The sequence below is a fragment of the Galeopterus variegatus genome, unplaced genomic scaffold, assembly GCF_000696425.1.
Source record: "Galeopterus variegatus unplaced genomic scaffold, G_variegatus-3.0.2 Scaffold7732, whole genome shotgun sequence".
Lineage (NCBI taxonomy): Eukaryota > Metazoa > Chordata > Mammalia > Dermoptera > Cynocephalidae > Galeopterus > Galeopterus variegatus.
Window position 1 is genome coordinate 11,373 of NW_007733843.1, and position 13,858 is coordinate 25,230.

Below are 13,858 nucleotides of genomic sequence, written 5' to 3' on the forward strand. Positions count from 1 at the left end.
TTCTTGTAGGTGGTGTTCTTGTTTTTTAGTCCATTGAGCCACTCTGTGTCTTTTAATTGGTGTATTTAATCCATTTACATGTAAACCTATTCTGCCATTTTGTTACTTTTTTTTTCTGGTTGATTTGTTGATTTATTTTTCCTGATCTTACTGTCTTCCTCTTTAATTGAGTGGTTTTCTCTGGTACTATATATTTATTACTCACTATTTATTTTCAGTATGTCTAAGTTTTTGTGTTATGGTTACCATGAAGCTCACAAACAAACTTGTTATAGGTATAACAGATTATTTTAGGCTAATAACAACTTAATTTTGATATCTAAGAAAAAAAAACAAAGCCAGCTCCAGGCTTTGGCGTCATTCCCCCTCACTTTTTGACATTGTGTTGTTTCAAGTTACATCTTTTAATACTGCCTGTGTGCTATATAGTTGTGTATATGTTATTTTCTTGTTAGGTTTGTCCTTTCGTCTTCATACTAAGGATGTAAGCAGTTTATTCACCACCCTTACAACACTGGACTATTTGGAGGTTGTCTGTGAATTTACATTACTAATAAGCTGTGTACCTTAAATGTTTTCTTCCTGCTCCTTCATATCTTATTCTTTCAGATTGAGGAACTCTCTTTAGCATTTCTTGTAAGGCAGGTCTAGTGTTGATGAATTCCCTTAGGTTTTGTTTTTCTGGCAAATACTTTATTTCTGGTTCATATTTGAAGGTTAGTTTTGCTGAATACAAAATTCTTGACTGAGAGTCTTTTTCCTTCATCTCTTTGAATATATCATCCCACTTTTTTCTGGCCTGTACAGTTTCTACAAAGAAATCCACTGACGGAAGTATTGGTGCTATGTTGAACGTCATGCGTTTCTTTTCTCTTGCTGTTTTCAGTGTGCTTTCTTTGTCTTTGGTTTTCGATAATTTGATCATGATGTGTCTAGGAGTTTTCCTCCTTGGAGTGAATTTGGCTGCCAACCTCTGAGCTTCCTGTATCTGGTTGCTGTCATATTTCTCCATGCTTGGGAAATTTTCAGCCATATTTATAAATATATATTAAACAAACAATTCTGGCTCCAATGAAGAGACTCAAGCATTAGAGGAATAGAGGAATTTGCGAGCAGAAGGAAGTCTCAGAGGTCGATGGTGCTCCTACTCCATGGTATAGTTCCCACATACTATATCCTGAGCCCTATATTCACAGGTCAGTTGGCACCAATACTCATGTCTGCCAACTTGAACTTCCGTGGACTCCCTTAAATATACATATTTTTTCTTTTGATGGCAATGTATTCACTCATTCATTTCAGTTAGAAATGGAGGAAGTGTCTGTGCTTCCTCTATCCTCATTATCATCCAAAATTAATCAGTATACAGACCTAAACATATTTGAATTTTTGTATCTTATTGTGTCTCCCATCATTAAACAAACAGCAAATCATTAAATAACAAGTAGCATAATACACTCTCAACACATAAAACTCATGATTTCTTTTGTTGTTGCTAATGATAACCTTTATAGTTTAACTTTCATCAGGTATCATATGTACGTAGTTTATAAAATGTCAATCCCATAAGAGCTTATGATTAAAAAAAGCGGTTCATTATCTCACTTACATGGTCACCCCACCACTAATTTCTGTTAATCAAATGAACTCGCTTAACTTTTTAAAAAGATACCTACCTCTATTTTTATAAATAACATGCTTATGCTGCAACTTCACTTTTCAGTTCTGTGTTGTTAAAGAAAAAAATCTTCTGACACTTATTATAATGGTAAGAAAGACTTTATTCAAGACTATTGCAATAGGGATGCTATAACAGCTGAAAGAGATTGAACTCAATTCCAAACAGAACAAAGACCGCTGGGGATTTACAGCCCACATTAGGTATCTAAAGGTCTTTTTTGGGAAAAAGTTATTCTTCTCAGACTGTAAATCTTTAATCTCCTGCCATGGAGGTTGAATGTTAGGCTAATACAGTGGTGGTGGTGAGGGTAGATATTGATATTATCTATATTTTATTCATGAGAATACTACTGCTAAGAAAAGTGAAGTGAACACCTAAAGTTTTTGGTAATAAGTCTTGAAGATCAGATTCAAACCCTGTAAAGATAATTCCAGAGTTCCAGTCTCTTCAACACACTGTTATATAAAGTTTTCTTTTATATCGATAACAAAAAAATGAGCATCTTAAAAATGGTCAAAGACATAAATCAGCAATTCACAGTTTGAAAAGTCCTCTCCTTGTCTTTTTGTATGTTCTTGGCTTTCCTCGCACCTGTCTTAGTATCCCTTCTCTGTCCTTAGTGAGATTTCAGATCTACTGCTGAACCCCTCACCTCTCAGACTCCACTCTTCAGCACACTGCCTGTCAGAGAATCGTTTATCCATCGAATTTCAGTGATTAAACAATTTATTGTACTCCCCTATATAATATTGTATAATGCTTATTTACTTGCCTCTAAAAGTTCTCTGTCTGTCTTCTTAAATTATTTTTACTCAAATGCAATAATGTCCTGTCTTTTATTCAGAGTTTTAAAAACATTTCCATATCTATATTTTTAAAGGCAAGCCTCTTAGGTATCTTAAAAAAAAGTTTTTATAATATTATTTACATCATATACACATATAGTTTAATTGGCACAAACCTAAAGTGTGTTTAAATACTATAATATTAGTCTTTTAGTAAGTAGCTTACTAAGTAGGTGCTTAAGTACTTTCCTTTAATCACCATTGACCAAACATTCTTACTGATATTAATAGTAAACATGGTGCTAGGCATTTTCTTATAAACTATCTTACAAGAGATGTATTTTATTATTTTTTTGTAGGAAACAAACAAATTCAGCAGCTATCCACTGTATCACAGTGTCTATGAAACGTATGAATTGGTGGAAAAGTTCTATGACCCAACATTTAAATATCACCTTACTGTGGCCCAGGTTCGAGGAGGGATGGTGTTTGAACTAGCCAATTCTGTAGTGCTCCCTTTTGACTGTCGAGATTATGCTGTAGTTTTAAGAAAGTATGCTGACAAAATCTACAATATTTCAATGAAACATCCACAAGAAATGAAAACATATGGTGTATCATTTGGTATGTTACACTTTCTCTTTCAACTTCATTAACTATATGTTTCTGTTGATCTCTGAAGTGTAATGACCTACCTTGTTTTTAGCTCATTTATTATTTATTGCTATTCCATATAATCAAATATTTTGTCTATAAATATTTTTTTTCATTTCATAAATTCCCACATCTTATGATACACAAAGTACAGATACCTTGTAAAACACAAAAGAACATGGCTTTCTGTATTGTTCCCTGTTCCTGAACTGTAGAACAATTCCATTAGAAATGTTCTTAAGCTTTTCATGACCACAATTTCTATTTTAGATTCACTTTTTTCTGCAGTAAAGAATTTTACAGAAATTGCTTCTCAGTTCAGTGAGAGACTACAAGACTTCGAGAAAACCAAGTATGTTCTACATTTATAAGTTGTGTATATAATAGATATGCTTGAAAGGAAATACTAATTGACATTCTTTGTTGCTGAAATATTTGTGGCAATTTTTTGCTGTTTTCTGTGTCTCCACTCTAACAAATCCTGTACAGGTCTGCCATATCTCTCAAAGACTTACTTCCGACATTCTGAATGAGAACTGTGCCACTCAGAAATGCAATGCCTCCTCAATGCCAACTGATTTGTTACAACATGCCCACCTTAGTATCGATGATTCTCCACTGTGTGACCCCAGCTTTCTCCAGTTTTATCTCTTGTTCCTTCACCATCAATACATCATACTTCAGCAAATTGCCTTATTTTCAGAGCATAATTTCCCACTACCTTTTCTTAAAGTCATTATCTCCACATAGAATTCCTCATTTCCACTTTCAGCTGGCAAAATTCTATTTATAAAGAATGTTAAATACTGTGAAGCCATTATTTTTGGAAATGTTAATCATTTAGGATTAATTCTATATAAAATCACAAACATAAAATATATTTTGAGCCAAATATAAAGATGGAAGAAAAAAATGTAAGAACACTAAGGAAAATTTTTTTAAAGTAGAATTATGAGGATGAACATCTACTGTGTATTAAACATAATATCATGATAGAAATATCAGATCCTAGGGTACTGATGCAAGAATACATGGAAAAATAAGAATAGATGCTTTAGACAAAGGGTCAGTGATATTTAAGAAAGTATTTGTAATGAAAGATATAGTAGAAATCAATGGGGAAAGAATTATTCATAAATAATATTATATAATCTCTGTTAGAAATTAATAAAAGAAGTAAATTCAGACTCTCCACATTTTATACAAACATAAACAAGTGTAGAAGAGTTATTTATTAAAAGTGGAAATTTCTTGAAAGAAAGATGCCAAATTAAAAAGCAATGGAAAATGATGCCATTAGATTTGCAAAGATTAAAATGGTTCAGAATATGAAAATTAATACTAAAAAGCAAAGAGAAAAGAGCTGGAAACTTATTTTGTAAGAAATTCCAAAAGAACAAAGTTGGAAATATCGCTAATGGACAAGACAAATAATTCAAAAAGAAGACACATATAGCAAAATATTCTAGTTCACTAATAATTCAAAAAATGAAATACAAATGAAAATACTATTGTATTACTTTCGTATTAAATTAAAAACAATTTAAAAGTTGGTTGTGTTCATTGCTCCAGGCGGTATACTGAAGCAGGGGCTCTTGCATTTTTCTCGCATTTTTCTGGAGGGCATAAATACACATTGCAACAGTTTCAAGAGCCATCATAGAGTTCTGATAGTGTGACCTAGTATTTCCATTTCTTGAATTTTTGCTGAAAGAAAGAGTCTCAAGTTTGGAGGGGAAAAGACTGCTCAGAGAAAAATATGAATTATAAAATTGTAACAGCAAGTAATTCAAAACAATGCCTAGGAGGAAAGAATTTGCTAGATTAAATATTCACCAATTTCAACACATTGTAACCCTAAAATTGATGATTATAAAGACAATATAATATGATACCTATAAAATATGAAGCAAGCGAAATAGCAGAATAGTATTTTATAGGATTTTTTTAAATATGGTAATTATGATTGTTATTTAATTAGCATATTATGGTAATTAAAAATATTTTAGTTTTGCTTTAAATTTTTAGTTTGCTGAGTAGTACATACATTTCGCGAAGTTATAACTATATTTATTTCCTTCTTTAGCCCAATATTATTGAGAATTATGAATGATCAACTGATGTTTCTGGAACGAGCATTTATTGATCCTTTAGGATTACCAGGCAGGCCTTTCTATAGGTAAGAAAAATAGTATGTCTCTTTGCTCTAACATCACTTTTTCTTATTTTTTGCACTGTAGAAAAATTTCATAGTTGATTTCTTGCAAGCAAATAGAAAATTTCAAAATATATGCACTAAGTAAAAAATATATGGTTTCTTCATGTAGATTCTTGAATCTTTCTTTTTTACTATCTTTTTTCCATTTCTTCTTATAAAAGACAAATATGTTCATTTTAGGGAATGTAAAAGATCCAGAAAGTCACAGGAATAAAATAAAAATCTCCTCATTTCCATCAGCCAAATATAAAATCTTGTTTATATTTTGGTGTATATAATTTTAATCTTTCCTATGTTAAATATACTTGTGTTTATGTATTCACATCACACTTAATAAATCTATATAAAAATGTATAATATATAATAAATAGATATTTATTTACTCACTCCCCTAATGTTGACATCTAGGTTTTCTTTCCCCCTAAATTGTGATAATTGTATTATTTCTGATAAACATCAACTGTTCCCAGGCTATTCTTAATAAGTATTGCAGAATGAATTGATAATTAGACAGCTGGAAATGGCCTCATGTTTCAGTCTAGGGATTCTCAAAGGGTTTGGGAGCAAGGACGTCCAAACAGGGTGGCTGGTTTGCCAATGGAAGCATGAATGTGCTTATTTACTTCTTCACCCCTTTACTTTGGAGTTAGTCCTTCTCTTCTAGGGCTATTGCATGAACTGCCTTAGACTCTTCAATAAAACAGTTTTCTTGACTAGGTCATGTGGAACATCACAAAATTGTAATTATTCTTCATGCTTTGAGCTAAGCATTCTAGCAGCCTATTGTGGCTTTTTTAAAGAGAAGAAAAAAATACAGTAGTAAGTGGGATGAAAACAAACAGGACTTTAATCATCACAGTAGTGGGTATAACTCAGAGGCTACTGTGGTATAGCAGCAAATCAGCACTTATTTGCAGTGTGCCTTGAGACAAATCGTTTAATCACTTAATTTCTCAGACCACAGTTTCCTCCTCTGAAATACTAATATCAACTGTATAGAGTTTATTTGTAAGGATTAGAAAAATTGTAGGTAAATTCATGAATACGAGGCATGGTCCATAATAGGTAATCAGCAGCTGTTGCTATTGTTGTTGTAGCTCTGAGCCACTTTAAATTATCTATTTAATGTCAAAATTAATTAACACAAATTTCGTAGATTAGTCTTTGGAGATGATTGAACTTGGAAGTTTGGTTGACAAGTGGCTTATTCAAATCATAAAACTAGAAATATGCAATCCAGGAATCATAGAGTCCTCTTTGTCTCTTGTGTGTCATTTGGACTACTAATAGACTGCAAACTGTTTTGTCAACAGGCATATCATCTATGCTCCAAGCAGCCACAACAAGTATGCAGGGGAATCCTTCCCAGGAATTTATGATGCTCTGTTTGATATTGAAAGCAAAGTGGACCCTTCCAAAGCCTGGGGCGAAGTGAAGAGACAGATTTCTATTGCATCCTTTACAGTACAGGCTGCAGCAGGAACTTTGAGAGAAGTAGCCTAAAAGGGTTCTTTACAGAACCCATGTTGAATTTGTATGGTATATCACTCAGAAAGAATCATGGCGGGTAATATCGATGAACTGAAAAAGTTGAAGGATATACACACAAACAAACACAGATGAGGGTACTTCAAAAAAGTTATGGAAAAATTGAATTAAAAGAGAATACAAATCTTTCCATGAACTTTTTGAAGTACCCTCGTGTGTGTGCACATCTGTTTGCCCATTCTTTTTTCTTCTCTCCGTAGATAAAAAAGGAGACTTTTTATTCTATAATTATAGGTTTTTTTTTTTTTTTTTTTTTTTTTTTTGTCTTTTTCCGTGTCCGGCAACGGATCGCAACCCTCAGTGTTGCCCCCGACCGGACCAGGGACCGGCAACGGGATCGCAACCCTCGGCGTTGCTCCCGCGCCTCGCTCAGCCAGTGAGCGGGAGCCGGTCCATATGTGGGATCCGAACCCTCGGGCGGGAGCGCCACCGCGCTTCCCAAGCGGCGCACTACCCAGTGCGCCACCGGGCCGGCCCTAATTATAGGTTATTCTGAAGTTGAAATTGAACTAAGTATTAAAATTAAAGAGAGCAGAGTAACATAGTAAAACTCTTACCTTGCATTAATTATTAGGATATCAAGTCTACTACAGCACTTCCAATTCTATTCATGTGATTGCACACATAGAAAATCATGTTTATTATAGAGCACACTGAGGAAAATGCACAAGGCTGCTCCAAGCCAGAGGCCTCCTCAGGCCCTGCCTGGCCACCCCAAGCTGACAAGAACCTTATCTTAGCACATTAATTAGGAAACTCTGATCTAATCACATTCCTGGTAAATGTAGTCATTTTTTACCATAAGAGATTATTATTTTTAAATTAAGAAACATTTTATTTATATATAAGGTTACATGTAACATATGTGTACGGTTAAAAATAATAGAAATGAATATTTGTAAACCCAATAATCAGATTAAGAAAGAAACATTTCCATTATGTTTGGATCCCCCACGTAGTGCTGATCAATTGTGCCTTTTCTGCCAGAGGTTATCGTTTTCTTAAATTTCAGGTTTATCTTTACTCTTTTTCTTTATACTTTAAGCACACATTACTGTATCTTTACATGTTTTGGCTTTCTGTGGTTTTTGAACTTTTTATAAATAAAATCATACTACGTGTATTTTTCTGATACTTGACTATTTCATTAGCCTTTGTGGCCAGTGTTCAGCAGATATCCTTAATATAGAGCATTCACTTGTCTGAATGTAATACTTATCAGTCAGGATCCATCAAGACAGAGAAACTACACAGTAAGGTCAACAGGGCAAGTTTATATAAAGAATGATTAATTATAACAGCGTTGGAGCAGTGAACTATTTTATAGCAAAAGGTAAGGAGAACTCTAAATAAAAAACGAGTAACAGAGAAAAGGACTGCTGTACCGTAACAGAGAAAAGGAGTAGCCACTATCCTTAGGGCTGATTTGGAGCAGCCAATGAAGAGTTCCTTCCACTCCATGGGCCACACTCAGTAGTAGAGAAGCCACTGTGGTGCTTCACTACAGATCTTGCTGCAAATTCTCATTCCAGAACTCCCCAGAAACTTGCCTTCTAGATCACTGTGGAAAGCTATTTATGAGGAAACGTCTTGCCAGAGGCATTCCACCACAAATCTTCCCAAGGGCAGTGTCAGGAGAAGCTCTTGGCTGCTGGGTTCTGCTGACCACCATGAACTGCAGGAACCAGGTACTATAGCAGCAGCCTGCAATGCAAGATCTGGGCACTGGTGCAGCCATGTACGCAGTAGGGGCCATGCTGGAGAAGTCATTTGCAGTGCAGAGCCTGCCAAGTGAGCCAATGGAAAGCGAGAAAAAAAAAAATCCCCTTTTTGAAATGTCTCTCCAATGCCTTCTACTCACAAAGTTTAACATCAANCGAACCCTCGGGCGGGAGCGCCACCGCGCTTCCCAAGCGGCGCACTACCCAGTGCGCCACCGGGCCGGCCCTAATTATAGGTTATTCTGAAGTTGAAATTGAACTAAGTATTAAAATTAAAGAGAGCAGAGTAACATAGTAAAACTCTTACCTTGCATTAATTATTAGGATATCAAGTCTACTACAGCACTTCCAATTCTATTCATGTGATTGCACACATAGAAAATCATGTTTATTATAGAGCACACTGAGGAAAATGCACAAGGCTGCTCCAAGCCAGAGGCCTCCTCAGGCCCTGCCTGGCCACCCCAAGCTGACAAGAACCTTATCTTAGCACATTAATTAGGAAACTCTGATCTAATCACATTCCTGGTAAATGTAGTCATTTTTTACCATAAGAGATTATTATTTTTAAATTAAGAAACATTTTATTTATATATAAGGTTACATGTAACATATGTGTACGGTTAAAAATAATAGAAATGAATATTTGTAAACCCAATAATCAGATTAAGAAAGAAACATTTCCATTATGTTTGGATCCCCCACGTAGTGCTGATCAATTGTGCCTTTTCTGCCAGAGGTTATCGTTTTCTTAAATTTCAGGTTTATCTTTACTCTTTTTCTTTATACTTTAAGCACACATTACTGTATCTTTACATGTTTTGGCTTTCTGTGGTTTTTGAACTTTTTATAAATAAAATCATACTACGTGTATTTTTCTGATACTTGACTATTTCATTAGCCTTTGTGGCCAGTGTTCAGCAGATATCCTTAATATAGAGCATTCACTTGTCTGAATGTAATACTTATCAGTCAGGATCCATCAAGACAGAGAACCAAGGGCAGTGTCAGGCGAAGCTCTTGGGTGCTGGGTTCTGCTGACCACCATGTACTGCAGGAACCAGGTACTATAGCAGCAGCCTGCAATGCAAGATCTGGGCACTGGTGCAGCCATGTACGCAGTAGGGGCCATGCTGGAGAAGTCATTTGCAGTGCAGAGCCTGCCAAGTGAGCCAATGGAAAGCGAGAAAAAAATCCCCTTTTTGAAATGTCTCTCCAATGCCTTCTACTCACAAAGTTTAACATCAAACCACTTGGGAAAGGAAAAATATATAAAGGGCCCAGATCCCTTTATGAAAAGCAGACAGTCAAAGAGTGACTTTGGAGTGGAAGAACCAAAAGTTGCATAACTGGCACATAAAATATATTTATTCACTTTTCTACTGGTGGATATTTGGAATGTTTTCTGTGTTTTACTCCTATGAACATGTCTCCTAATGTAAATATTCGAGAGATTATCTTTCCTGGCAATTCCTATCTATAAGTGGAAATTCTGGGTTGTAAAATGTGTGCATCTTCAATTTTCCTGGGCAATGTCAAGCTATTTCAAAGTGATTTTATTTATTTATATTCCCACAGGCAAAGTAATCATGTTATAAAAAATAACAGATTTAAGAAAGAGTGTCTCACATTAGAGAAATTCAAAGAACTCAGTGTTACTGTAATCCAAGCAGTACGGGGAAAAGCATCCATACATTAAGCATCAGATACATCCTGTCATGCTTGGGACGTCATCCAAAGGAGTGTAACTATTTTCCTGTAGTCTATAAAATGTCACATAGTAAGGTTAACAAGGTAGGGATATGGTCATATTTACATTTTAGAAAGTATTCTGGCCTAAGTATAGATGGGGGCACCAAACCAGCAACAGGTCAGAACCTGAACCTTTTCTCATGATAATAGCTGTCATGTGGACTTCACCCTCAGAAAAAATGACTCCTCTTCTTATCCTTTGGATTTCAGATTAGATGTTATCTCTTCTAGGAGGATCCGGGATGACTGTCTTTTCCCTGGTATTCTCTACTAGTCCATAAGCTCTTTAGAGACAAAGTTTGGTTTTTTGTTGTGGCTCCATCCCGCTATTATGCAGAGTCCATATCAGACACTCATTTTGTAAATAATCAGAGTAGCGCACATATATGGAGCTCTGTCTGGGAAATCATGTACTTGGCAAAGTGGAGCAGTGTCAGCACTAGGACTTCAGCAATGCCTTTGTAATGAGGTTTGACTGAGCATGCTAAAAGGCTTTTTTGATGTCATTGATAGAGAGCTGGACAATATGATAGATGTGGGACAAGGGGAACATTAACATTCTAAAAAAACAGACGAAGACCCACAAAACACTTGAAATCTTTGTGAACTTTCAGTCAGTACTGCAAGCACGCACTATGAATTCCCCCAAAGCATTTTGTAATTCTGTGGCTTAAGAACATACTTCGGCAACCATTTAATATAACTTATTCACAGAGGTAGTGCAATGATAGGAGCACAATTTTAGAAGAGAGGCTGCCTGGGTTCCAACCCTGGTGCTCCCACTTAGAGTATGACTACAGGCAAATTATTAAAGCACTTTGTTCTTAAGTTTGTAAATCTCTAAAATGGGTATAAAATGGTATCTTTTGAGTAGTTATGGTATAAACATGGCAGCAATAGGAGCTGGGACTGGGGAGCTCTTCTCTGGGTTGGAAGCTCCGGGATCCAGGGATGAATGACTTCCTAGTTAGAGGTGCAATTTTCCTTGGTATTGTTGCTGCAGTAGAATTGTGGCTGGATTTGTTACAACATTATCACCGTCTAAAAAGAAAGGCCCTGAAAGATTTAATAAGGGAAGTAGGGCCATGGCTGCCTTACCAGAGAATAGGTCTTCCCTTGTGGGCTCTGGGCTGGGTCTCACTTTATGCGGGGTGTGGGGTGGGTGTGCTCAGCTTTGCAGTGTGGCAAGCTTTAGAAATTCACAGTAGAGTGACGTCACTATCTTCTTGAATAGTTTTTTTTTTTAAATAAGACACATTTATTATGCTAAAGAACAGATTTTTTTCATTTTCCCAAAGCACTAAAATAGCACATGGCATAGTAATTTAGCACACACTATAAACTGATATATACAATCAATAATCCCCCAAAATGGCTATTTTAAGTCTCACTTTGGGAGTCCTTAAAAACTTACTCTTAAATGACCTTTATCTTTATTAAAGTTAACAACAAACAATAAAAAGGAGTTACCTCAAAAAATCTTGGTGTAAAAGAAACAATTCCTAGACCTGGGAGATTTTTATAAGGGAAATACTTGAATTGCCTCTCTGTAACTGAGCTACCTCAAATAGTCTCAAGTTCATTTTTATTTAAAGTAACACTACTAGTGTTCCTAGTTTGAGAAAGGATTATTCTAAAGGTAAGTTTAATATTGCAACTTTCACCATAGGGCCTCCATCTAAATCACATCTCAAGTGAAAGGAAAGGGGTGTGAGAAAACAAATTTTGCTGCACACCAAAATTATTCTACAAAATGCAGAAATGGCAACAGTTCTCCATAAACTCAGCAAGGCTTCATAAAAGTCCAGCAGGGTAGACTTTACAAATATTCACTTCCATTAGGTGATCAGAGACAAGCTGAAGAGACAGACAGTATCTGGGACAGTAGCCCTTTAGAATGGGTATTGAACTTCATGTTAAATCGTTACATTCTAATTGGACATTTATACAGGATATATCAGTATTCTCCTAAAAAGGTTTCCCAATTCTGAATGTCTTTCAAGCACAATTTAAAACATGCTCAAAAATTTCCTTCCACATCAACCAGCTTTTTCTAAGTTTAAACTCGACTTAAACTTGTCTGGTCATACAAACCAAAGCAGAGACTTAGCAGCTGCACTGGAAATTGGGACTTGCATCTAGATTTAATTTGAAAGAAATTATTCTAAGATAATTTTAAAAATTAATCTATTCTTATTATTCTGCTTGTACCTTAACTATGGCATAACTGATTTGCTAATTTAAAAGGTCATAGAACCAGTAACCCCAGTTTTATCTACAGACCATTTGAAGTACTTTTTATACTTGAAAGCATTTTCTTGTATTCTGTTCTTTGCTCTGAAAACATGGGCTTTAACCAGTCGAGGGAAACACATTTGGTGTCATCATTCAGGAGTACTTCAGGCTATGTGTGCAGCATTGCAAACAGGACAGAATGCAGGCAAGACAGTTCCAACTCAGGGCCTCGCCCCTCAAGAAAAGGACTTAGCGGTCCCTCCTTTAAAATCCCCATTTCCAACAGTTTTTGGTGATATGGCAGTCCTAACACCCAACGTTCTCCTTCAGGGCGCTGTCCTCTGTGGCTGTCTGAGGCCTTGGGCCCTCTTCCCAGACAGTCCCTCCTCAGAGCTTCCCCGACACTGAAGGGCACCCCAGCAAAATGCTCTTCTGCAGAAGCAGAGAACAGACCCACAGCTTTGCTCAGAGTGGCTGCTGAAGCTGAATTTCTTCTTATTGATTCTTTCAAGTATGGGCACACTTTGCTGCCATTGTGAAGCACGAGGTCAGCCTCATTCAGATCATCTCTCAAGTTTCCAATGATAGCACCTCATTGTGTGAATCTCCATTTACATCAACCACAGGCTTATTCATCCAGGAAGGTTTATCAGCTGAACAAGGGCTCCCCTTCTCTGTTCTTTTCTTAAGGCTACAGGATAGTGTGTGCAAGTCTTCTCCTCTGTCATCCTTCACTTTTGCCAGGCAGGTGCCAAGAGCCCCTCTCCCTTCCCTCATGCTTTGTGTCTTTGATGTAAGGAGCCTGAGGTCACACCCTTTGCCAGTCAGGGACCTTCGATGGATCTCAATATGAACCTGCAACCACACGTCCAGCATCATGGAAGCCACGCTGTAGAGGTAGGGGAAGTTGATGCGCAGCCTCCAGGCTAGGTCGAAGAAGATAAGCAGCGTGCGGGTCAGCCCCTTGCAGAAGACCCCATAGGAGCGGGCGGCAGCCGAGCGCGAGAGCCGGACAGCCAGGCCCGACGGAGCCGCCGCCATGTAGAGACCGGCGCTCCCACCGCCCGCCCGCCCTCTCCGCCCCGCGTCGCCCCGGGCTCCGCTCCGGCCTCTGGCCAGCGCTCGGCGCGCTCGGGGAGCGAGGGAGGTGGCGGCGAGGCCGGCGGGCGGGCGGGCCGCGGGGAACAGAGTCCTCGCGTCAAGCTCAAGCTCGAGGAAGCGCCTCTGCCAGCCGCCGCCCGCTGCCGTACGGCCAAGGCGGATG

At 37.2% G+C, this 13,858-nt stretch overlaps 1 protein-coding gene and 1 pseudogene across 1 annotated transcript in view; one reads left to right on the forward strand and one right to left on the reverse strand.

Annotated features, from left to right (window-relative positions):
• LOC103607814 (putative N-acetylated-alpha-linked acidic dipeptidase) overlaps positions 1–7,009 on the forward strand; it is a 7,824-nt gene extending 815 nt beyond the window's left edge. Inside the window, exons 3-6 of the mRNA XM_008592280.1 lie at positions 2,826–3,090; positions 3,391–3,472; positions 5,207–5,299; positions 6,652–7,009. Of these exons, the coding sequence (XP_008590502.1) occupies positions 2,826–3,090; positions 3,391–3,472; positions 5,207–5,299; positions 6,652–6,841 (630 nt within the window). The 3' untranslated portion in view covers positions 6,842–7,009. The remainder of the gene's footprint in view (positions 1–2,825; positions 3,091–3,390; positions 3,473–5,206; positions 5,300–6,651) is intronic.
• A 5,562-nt stretch (positions 7,010–12,571) lies between these two features.
• Positions 12,572–13,371, reverse strand: LOC103607812 (annotated as a pseudogene).
• Positions 13,372–13,858: the final 487 nt, after the last annotated feature.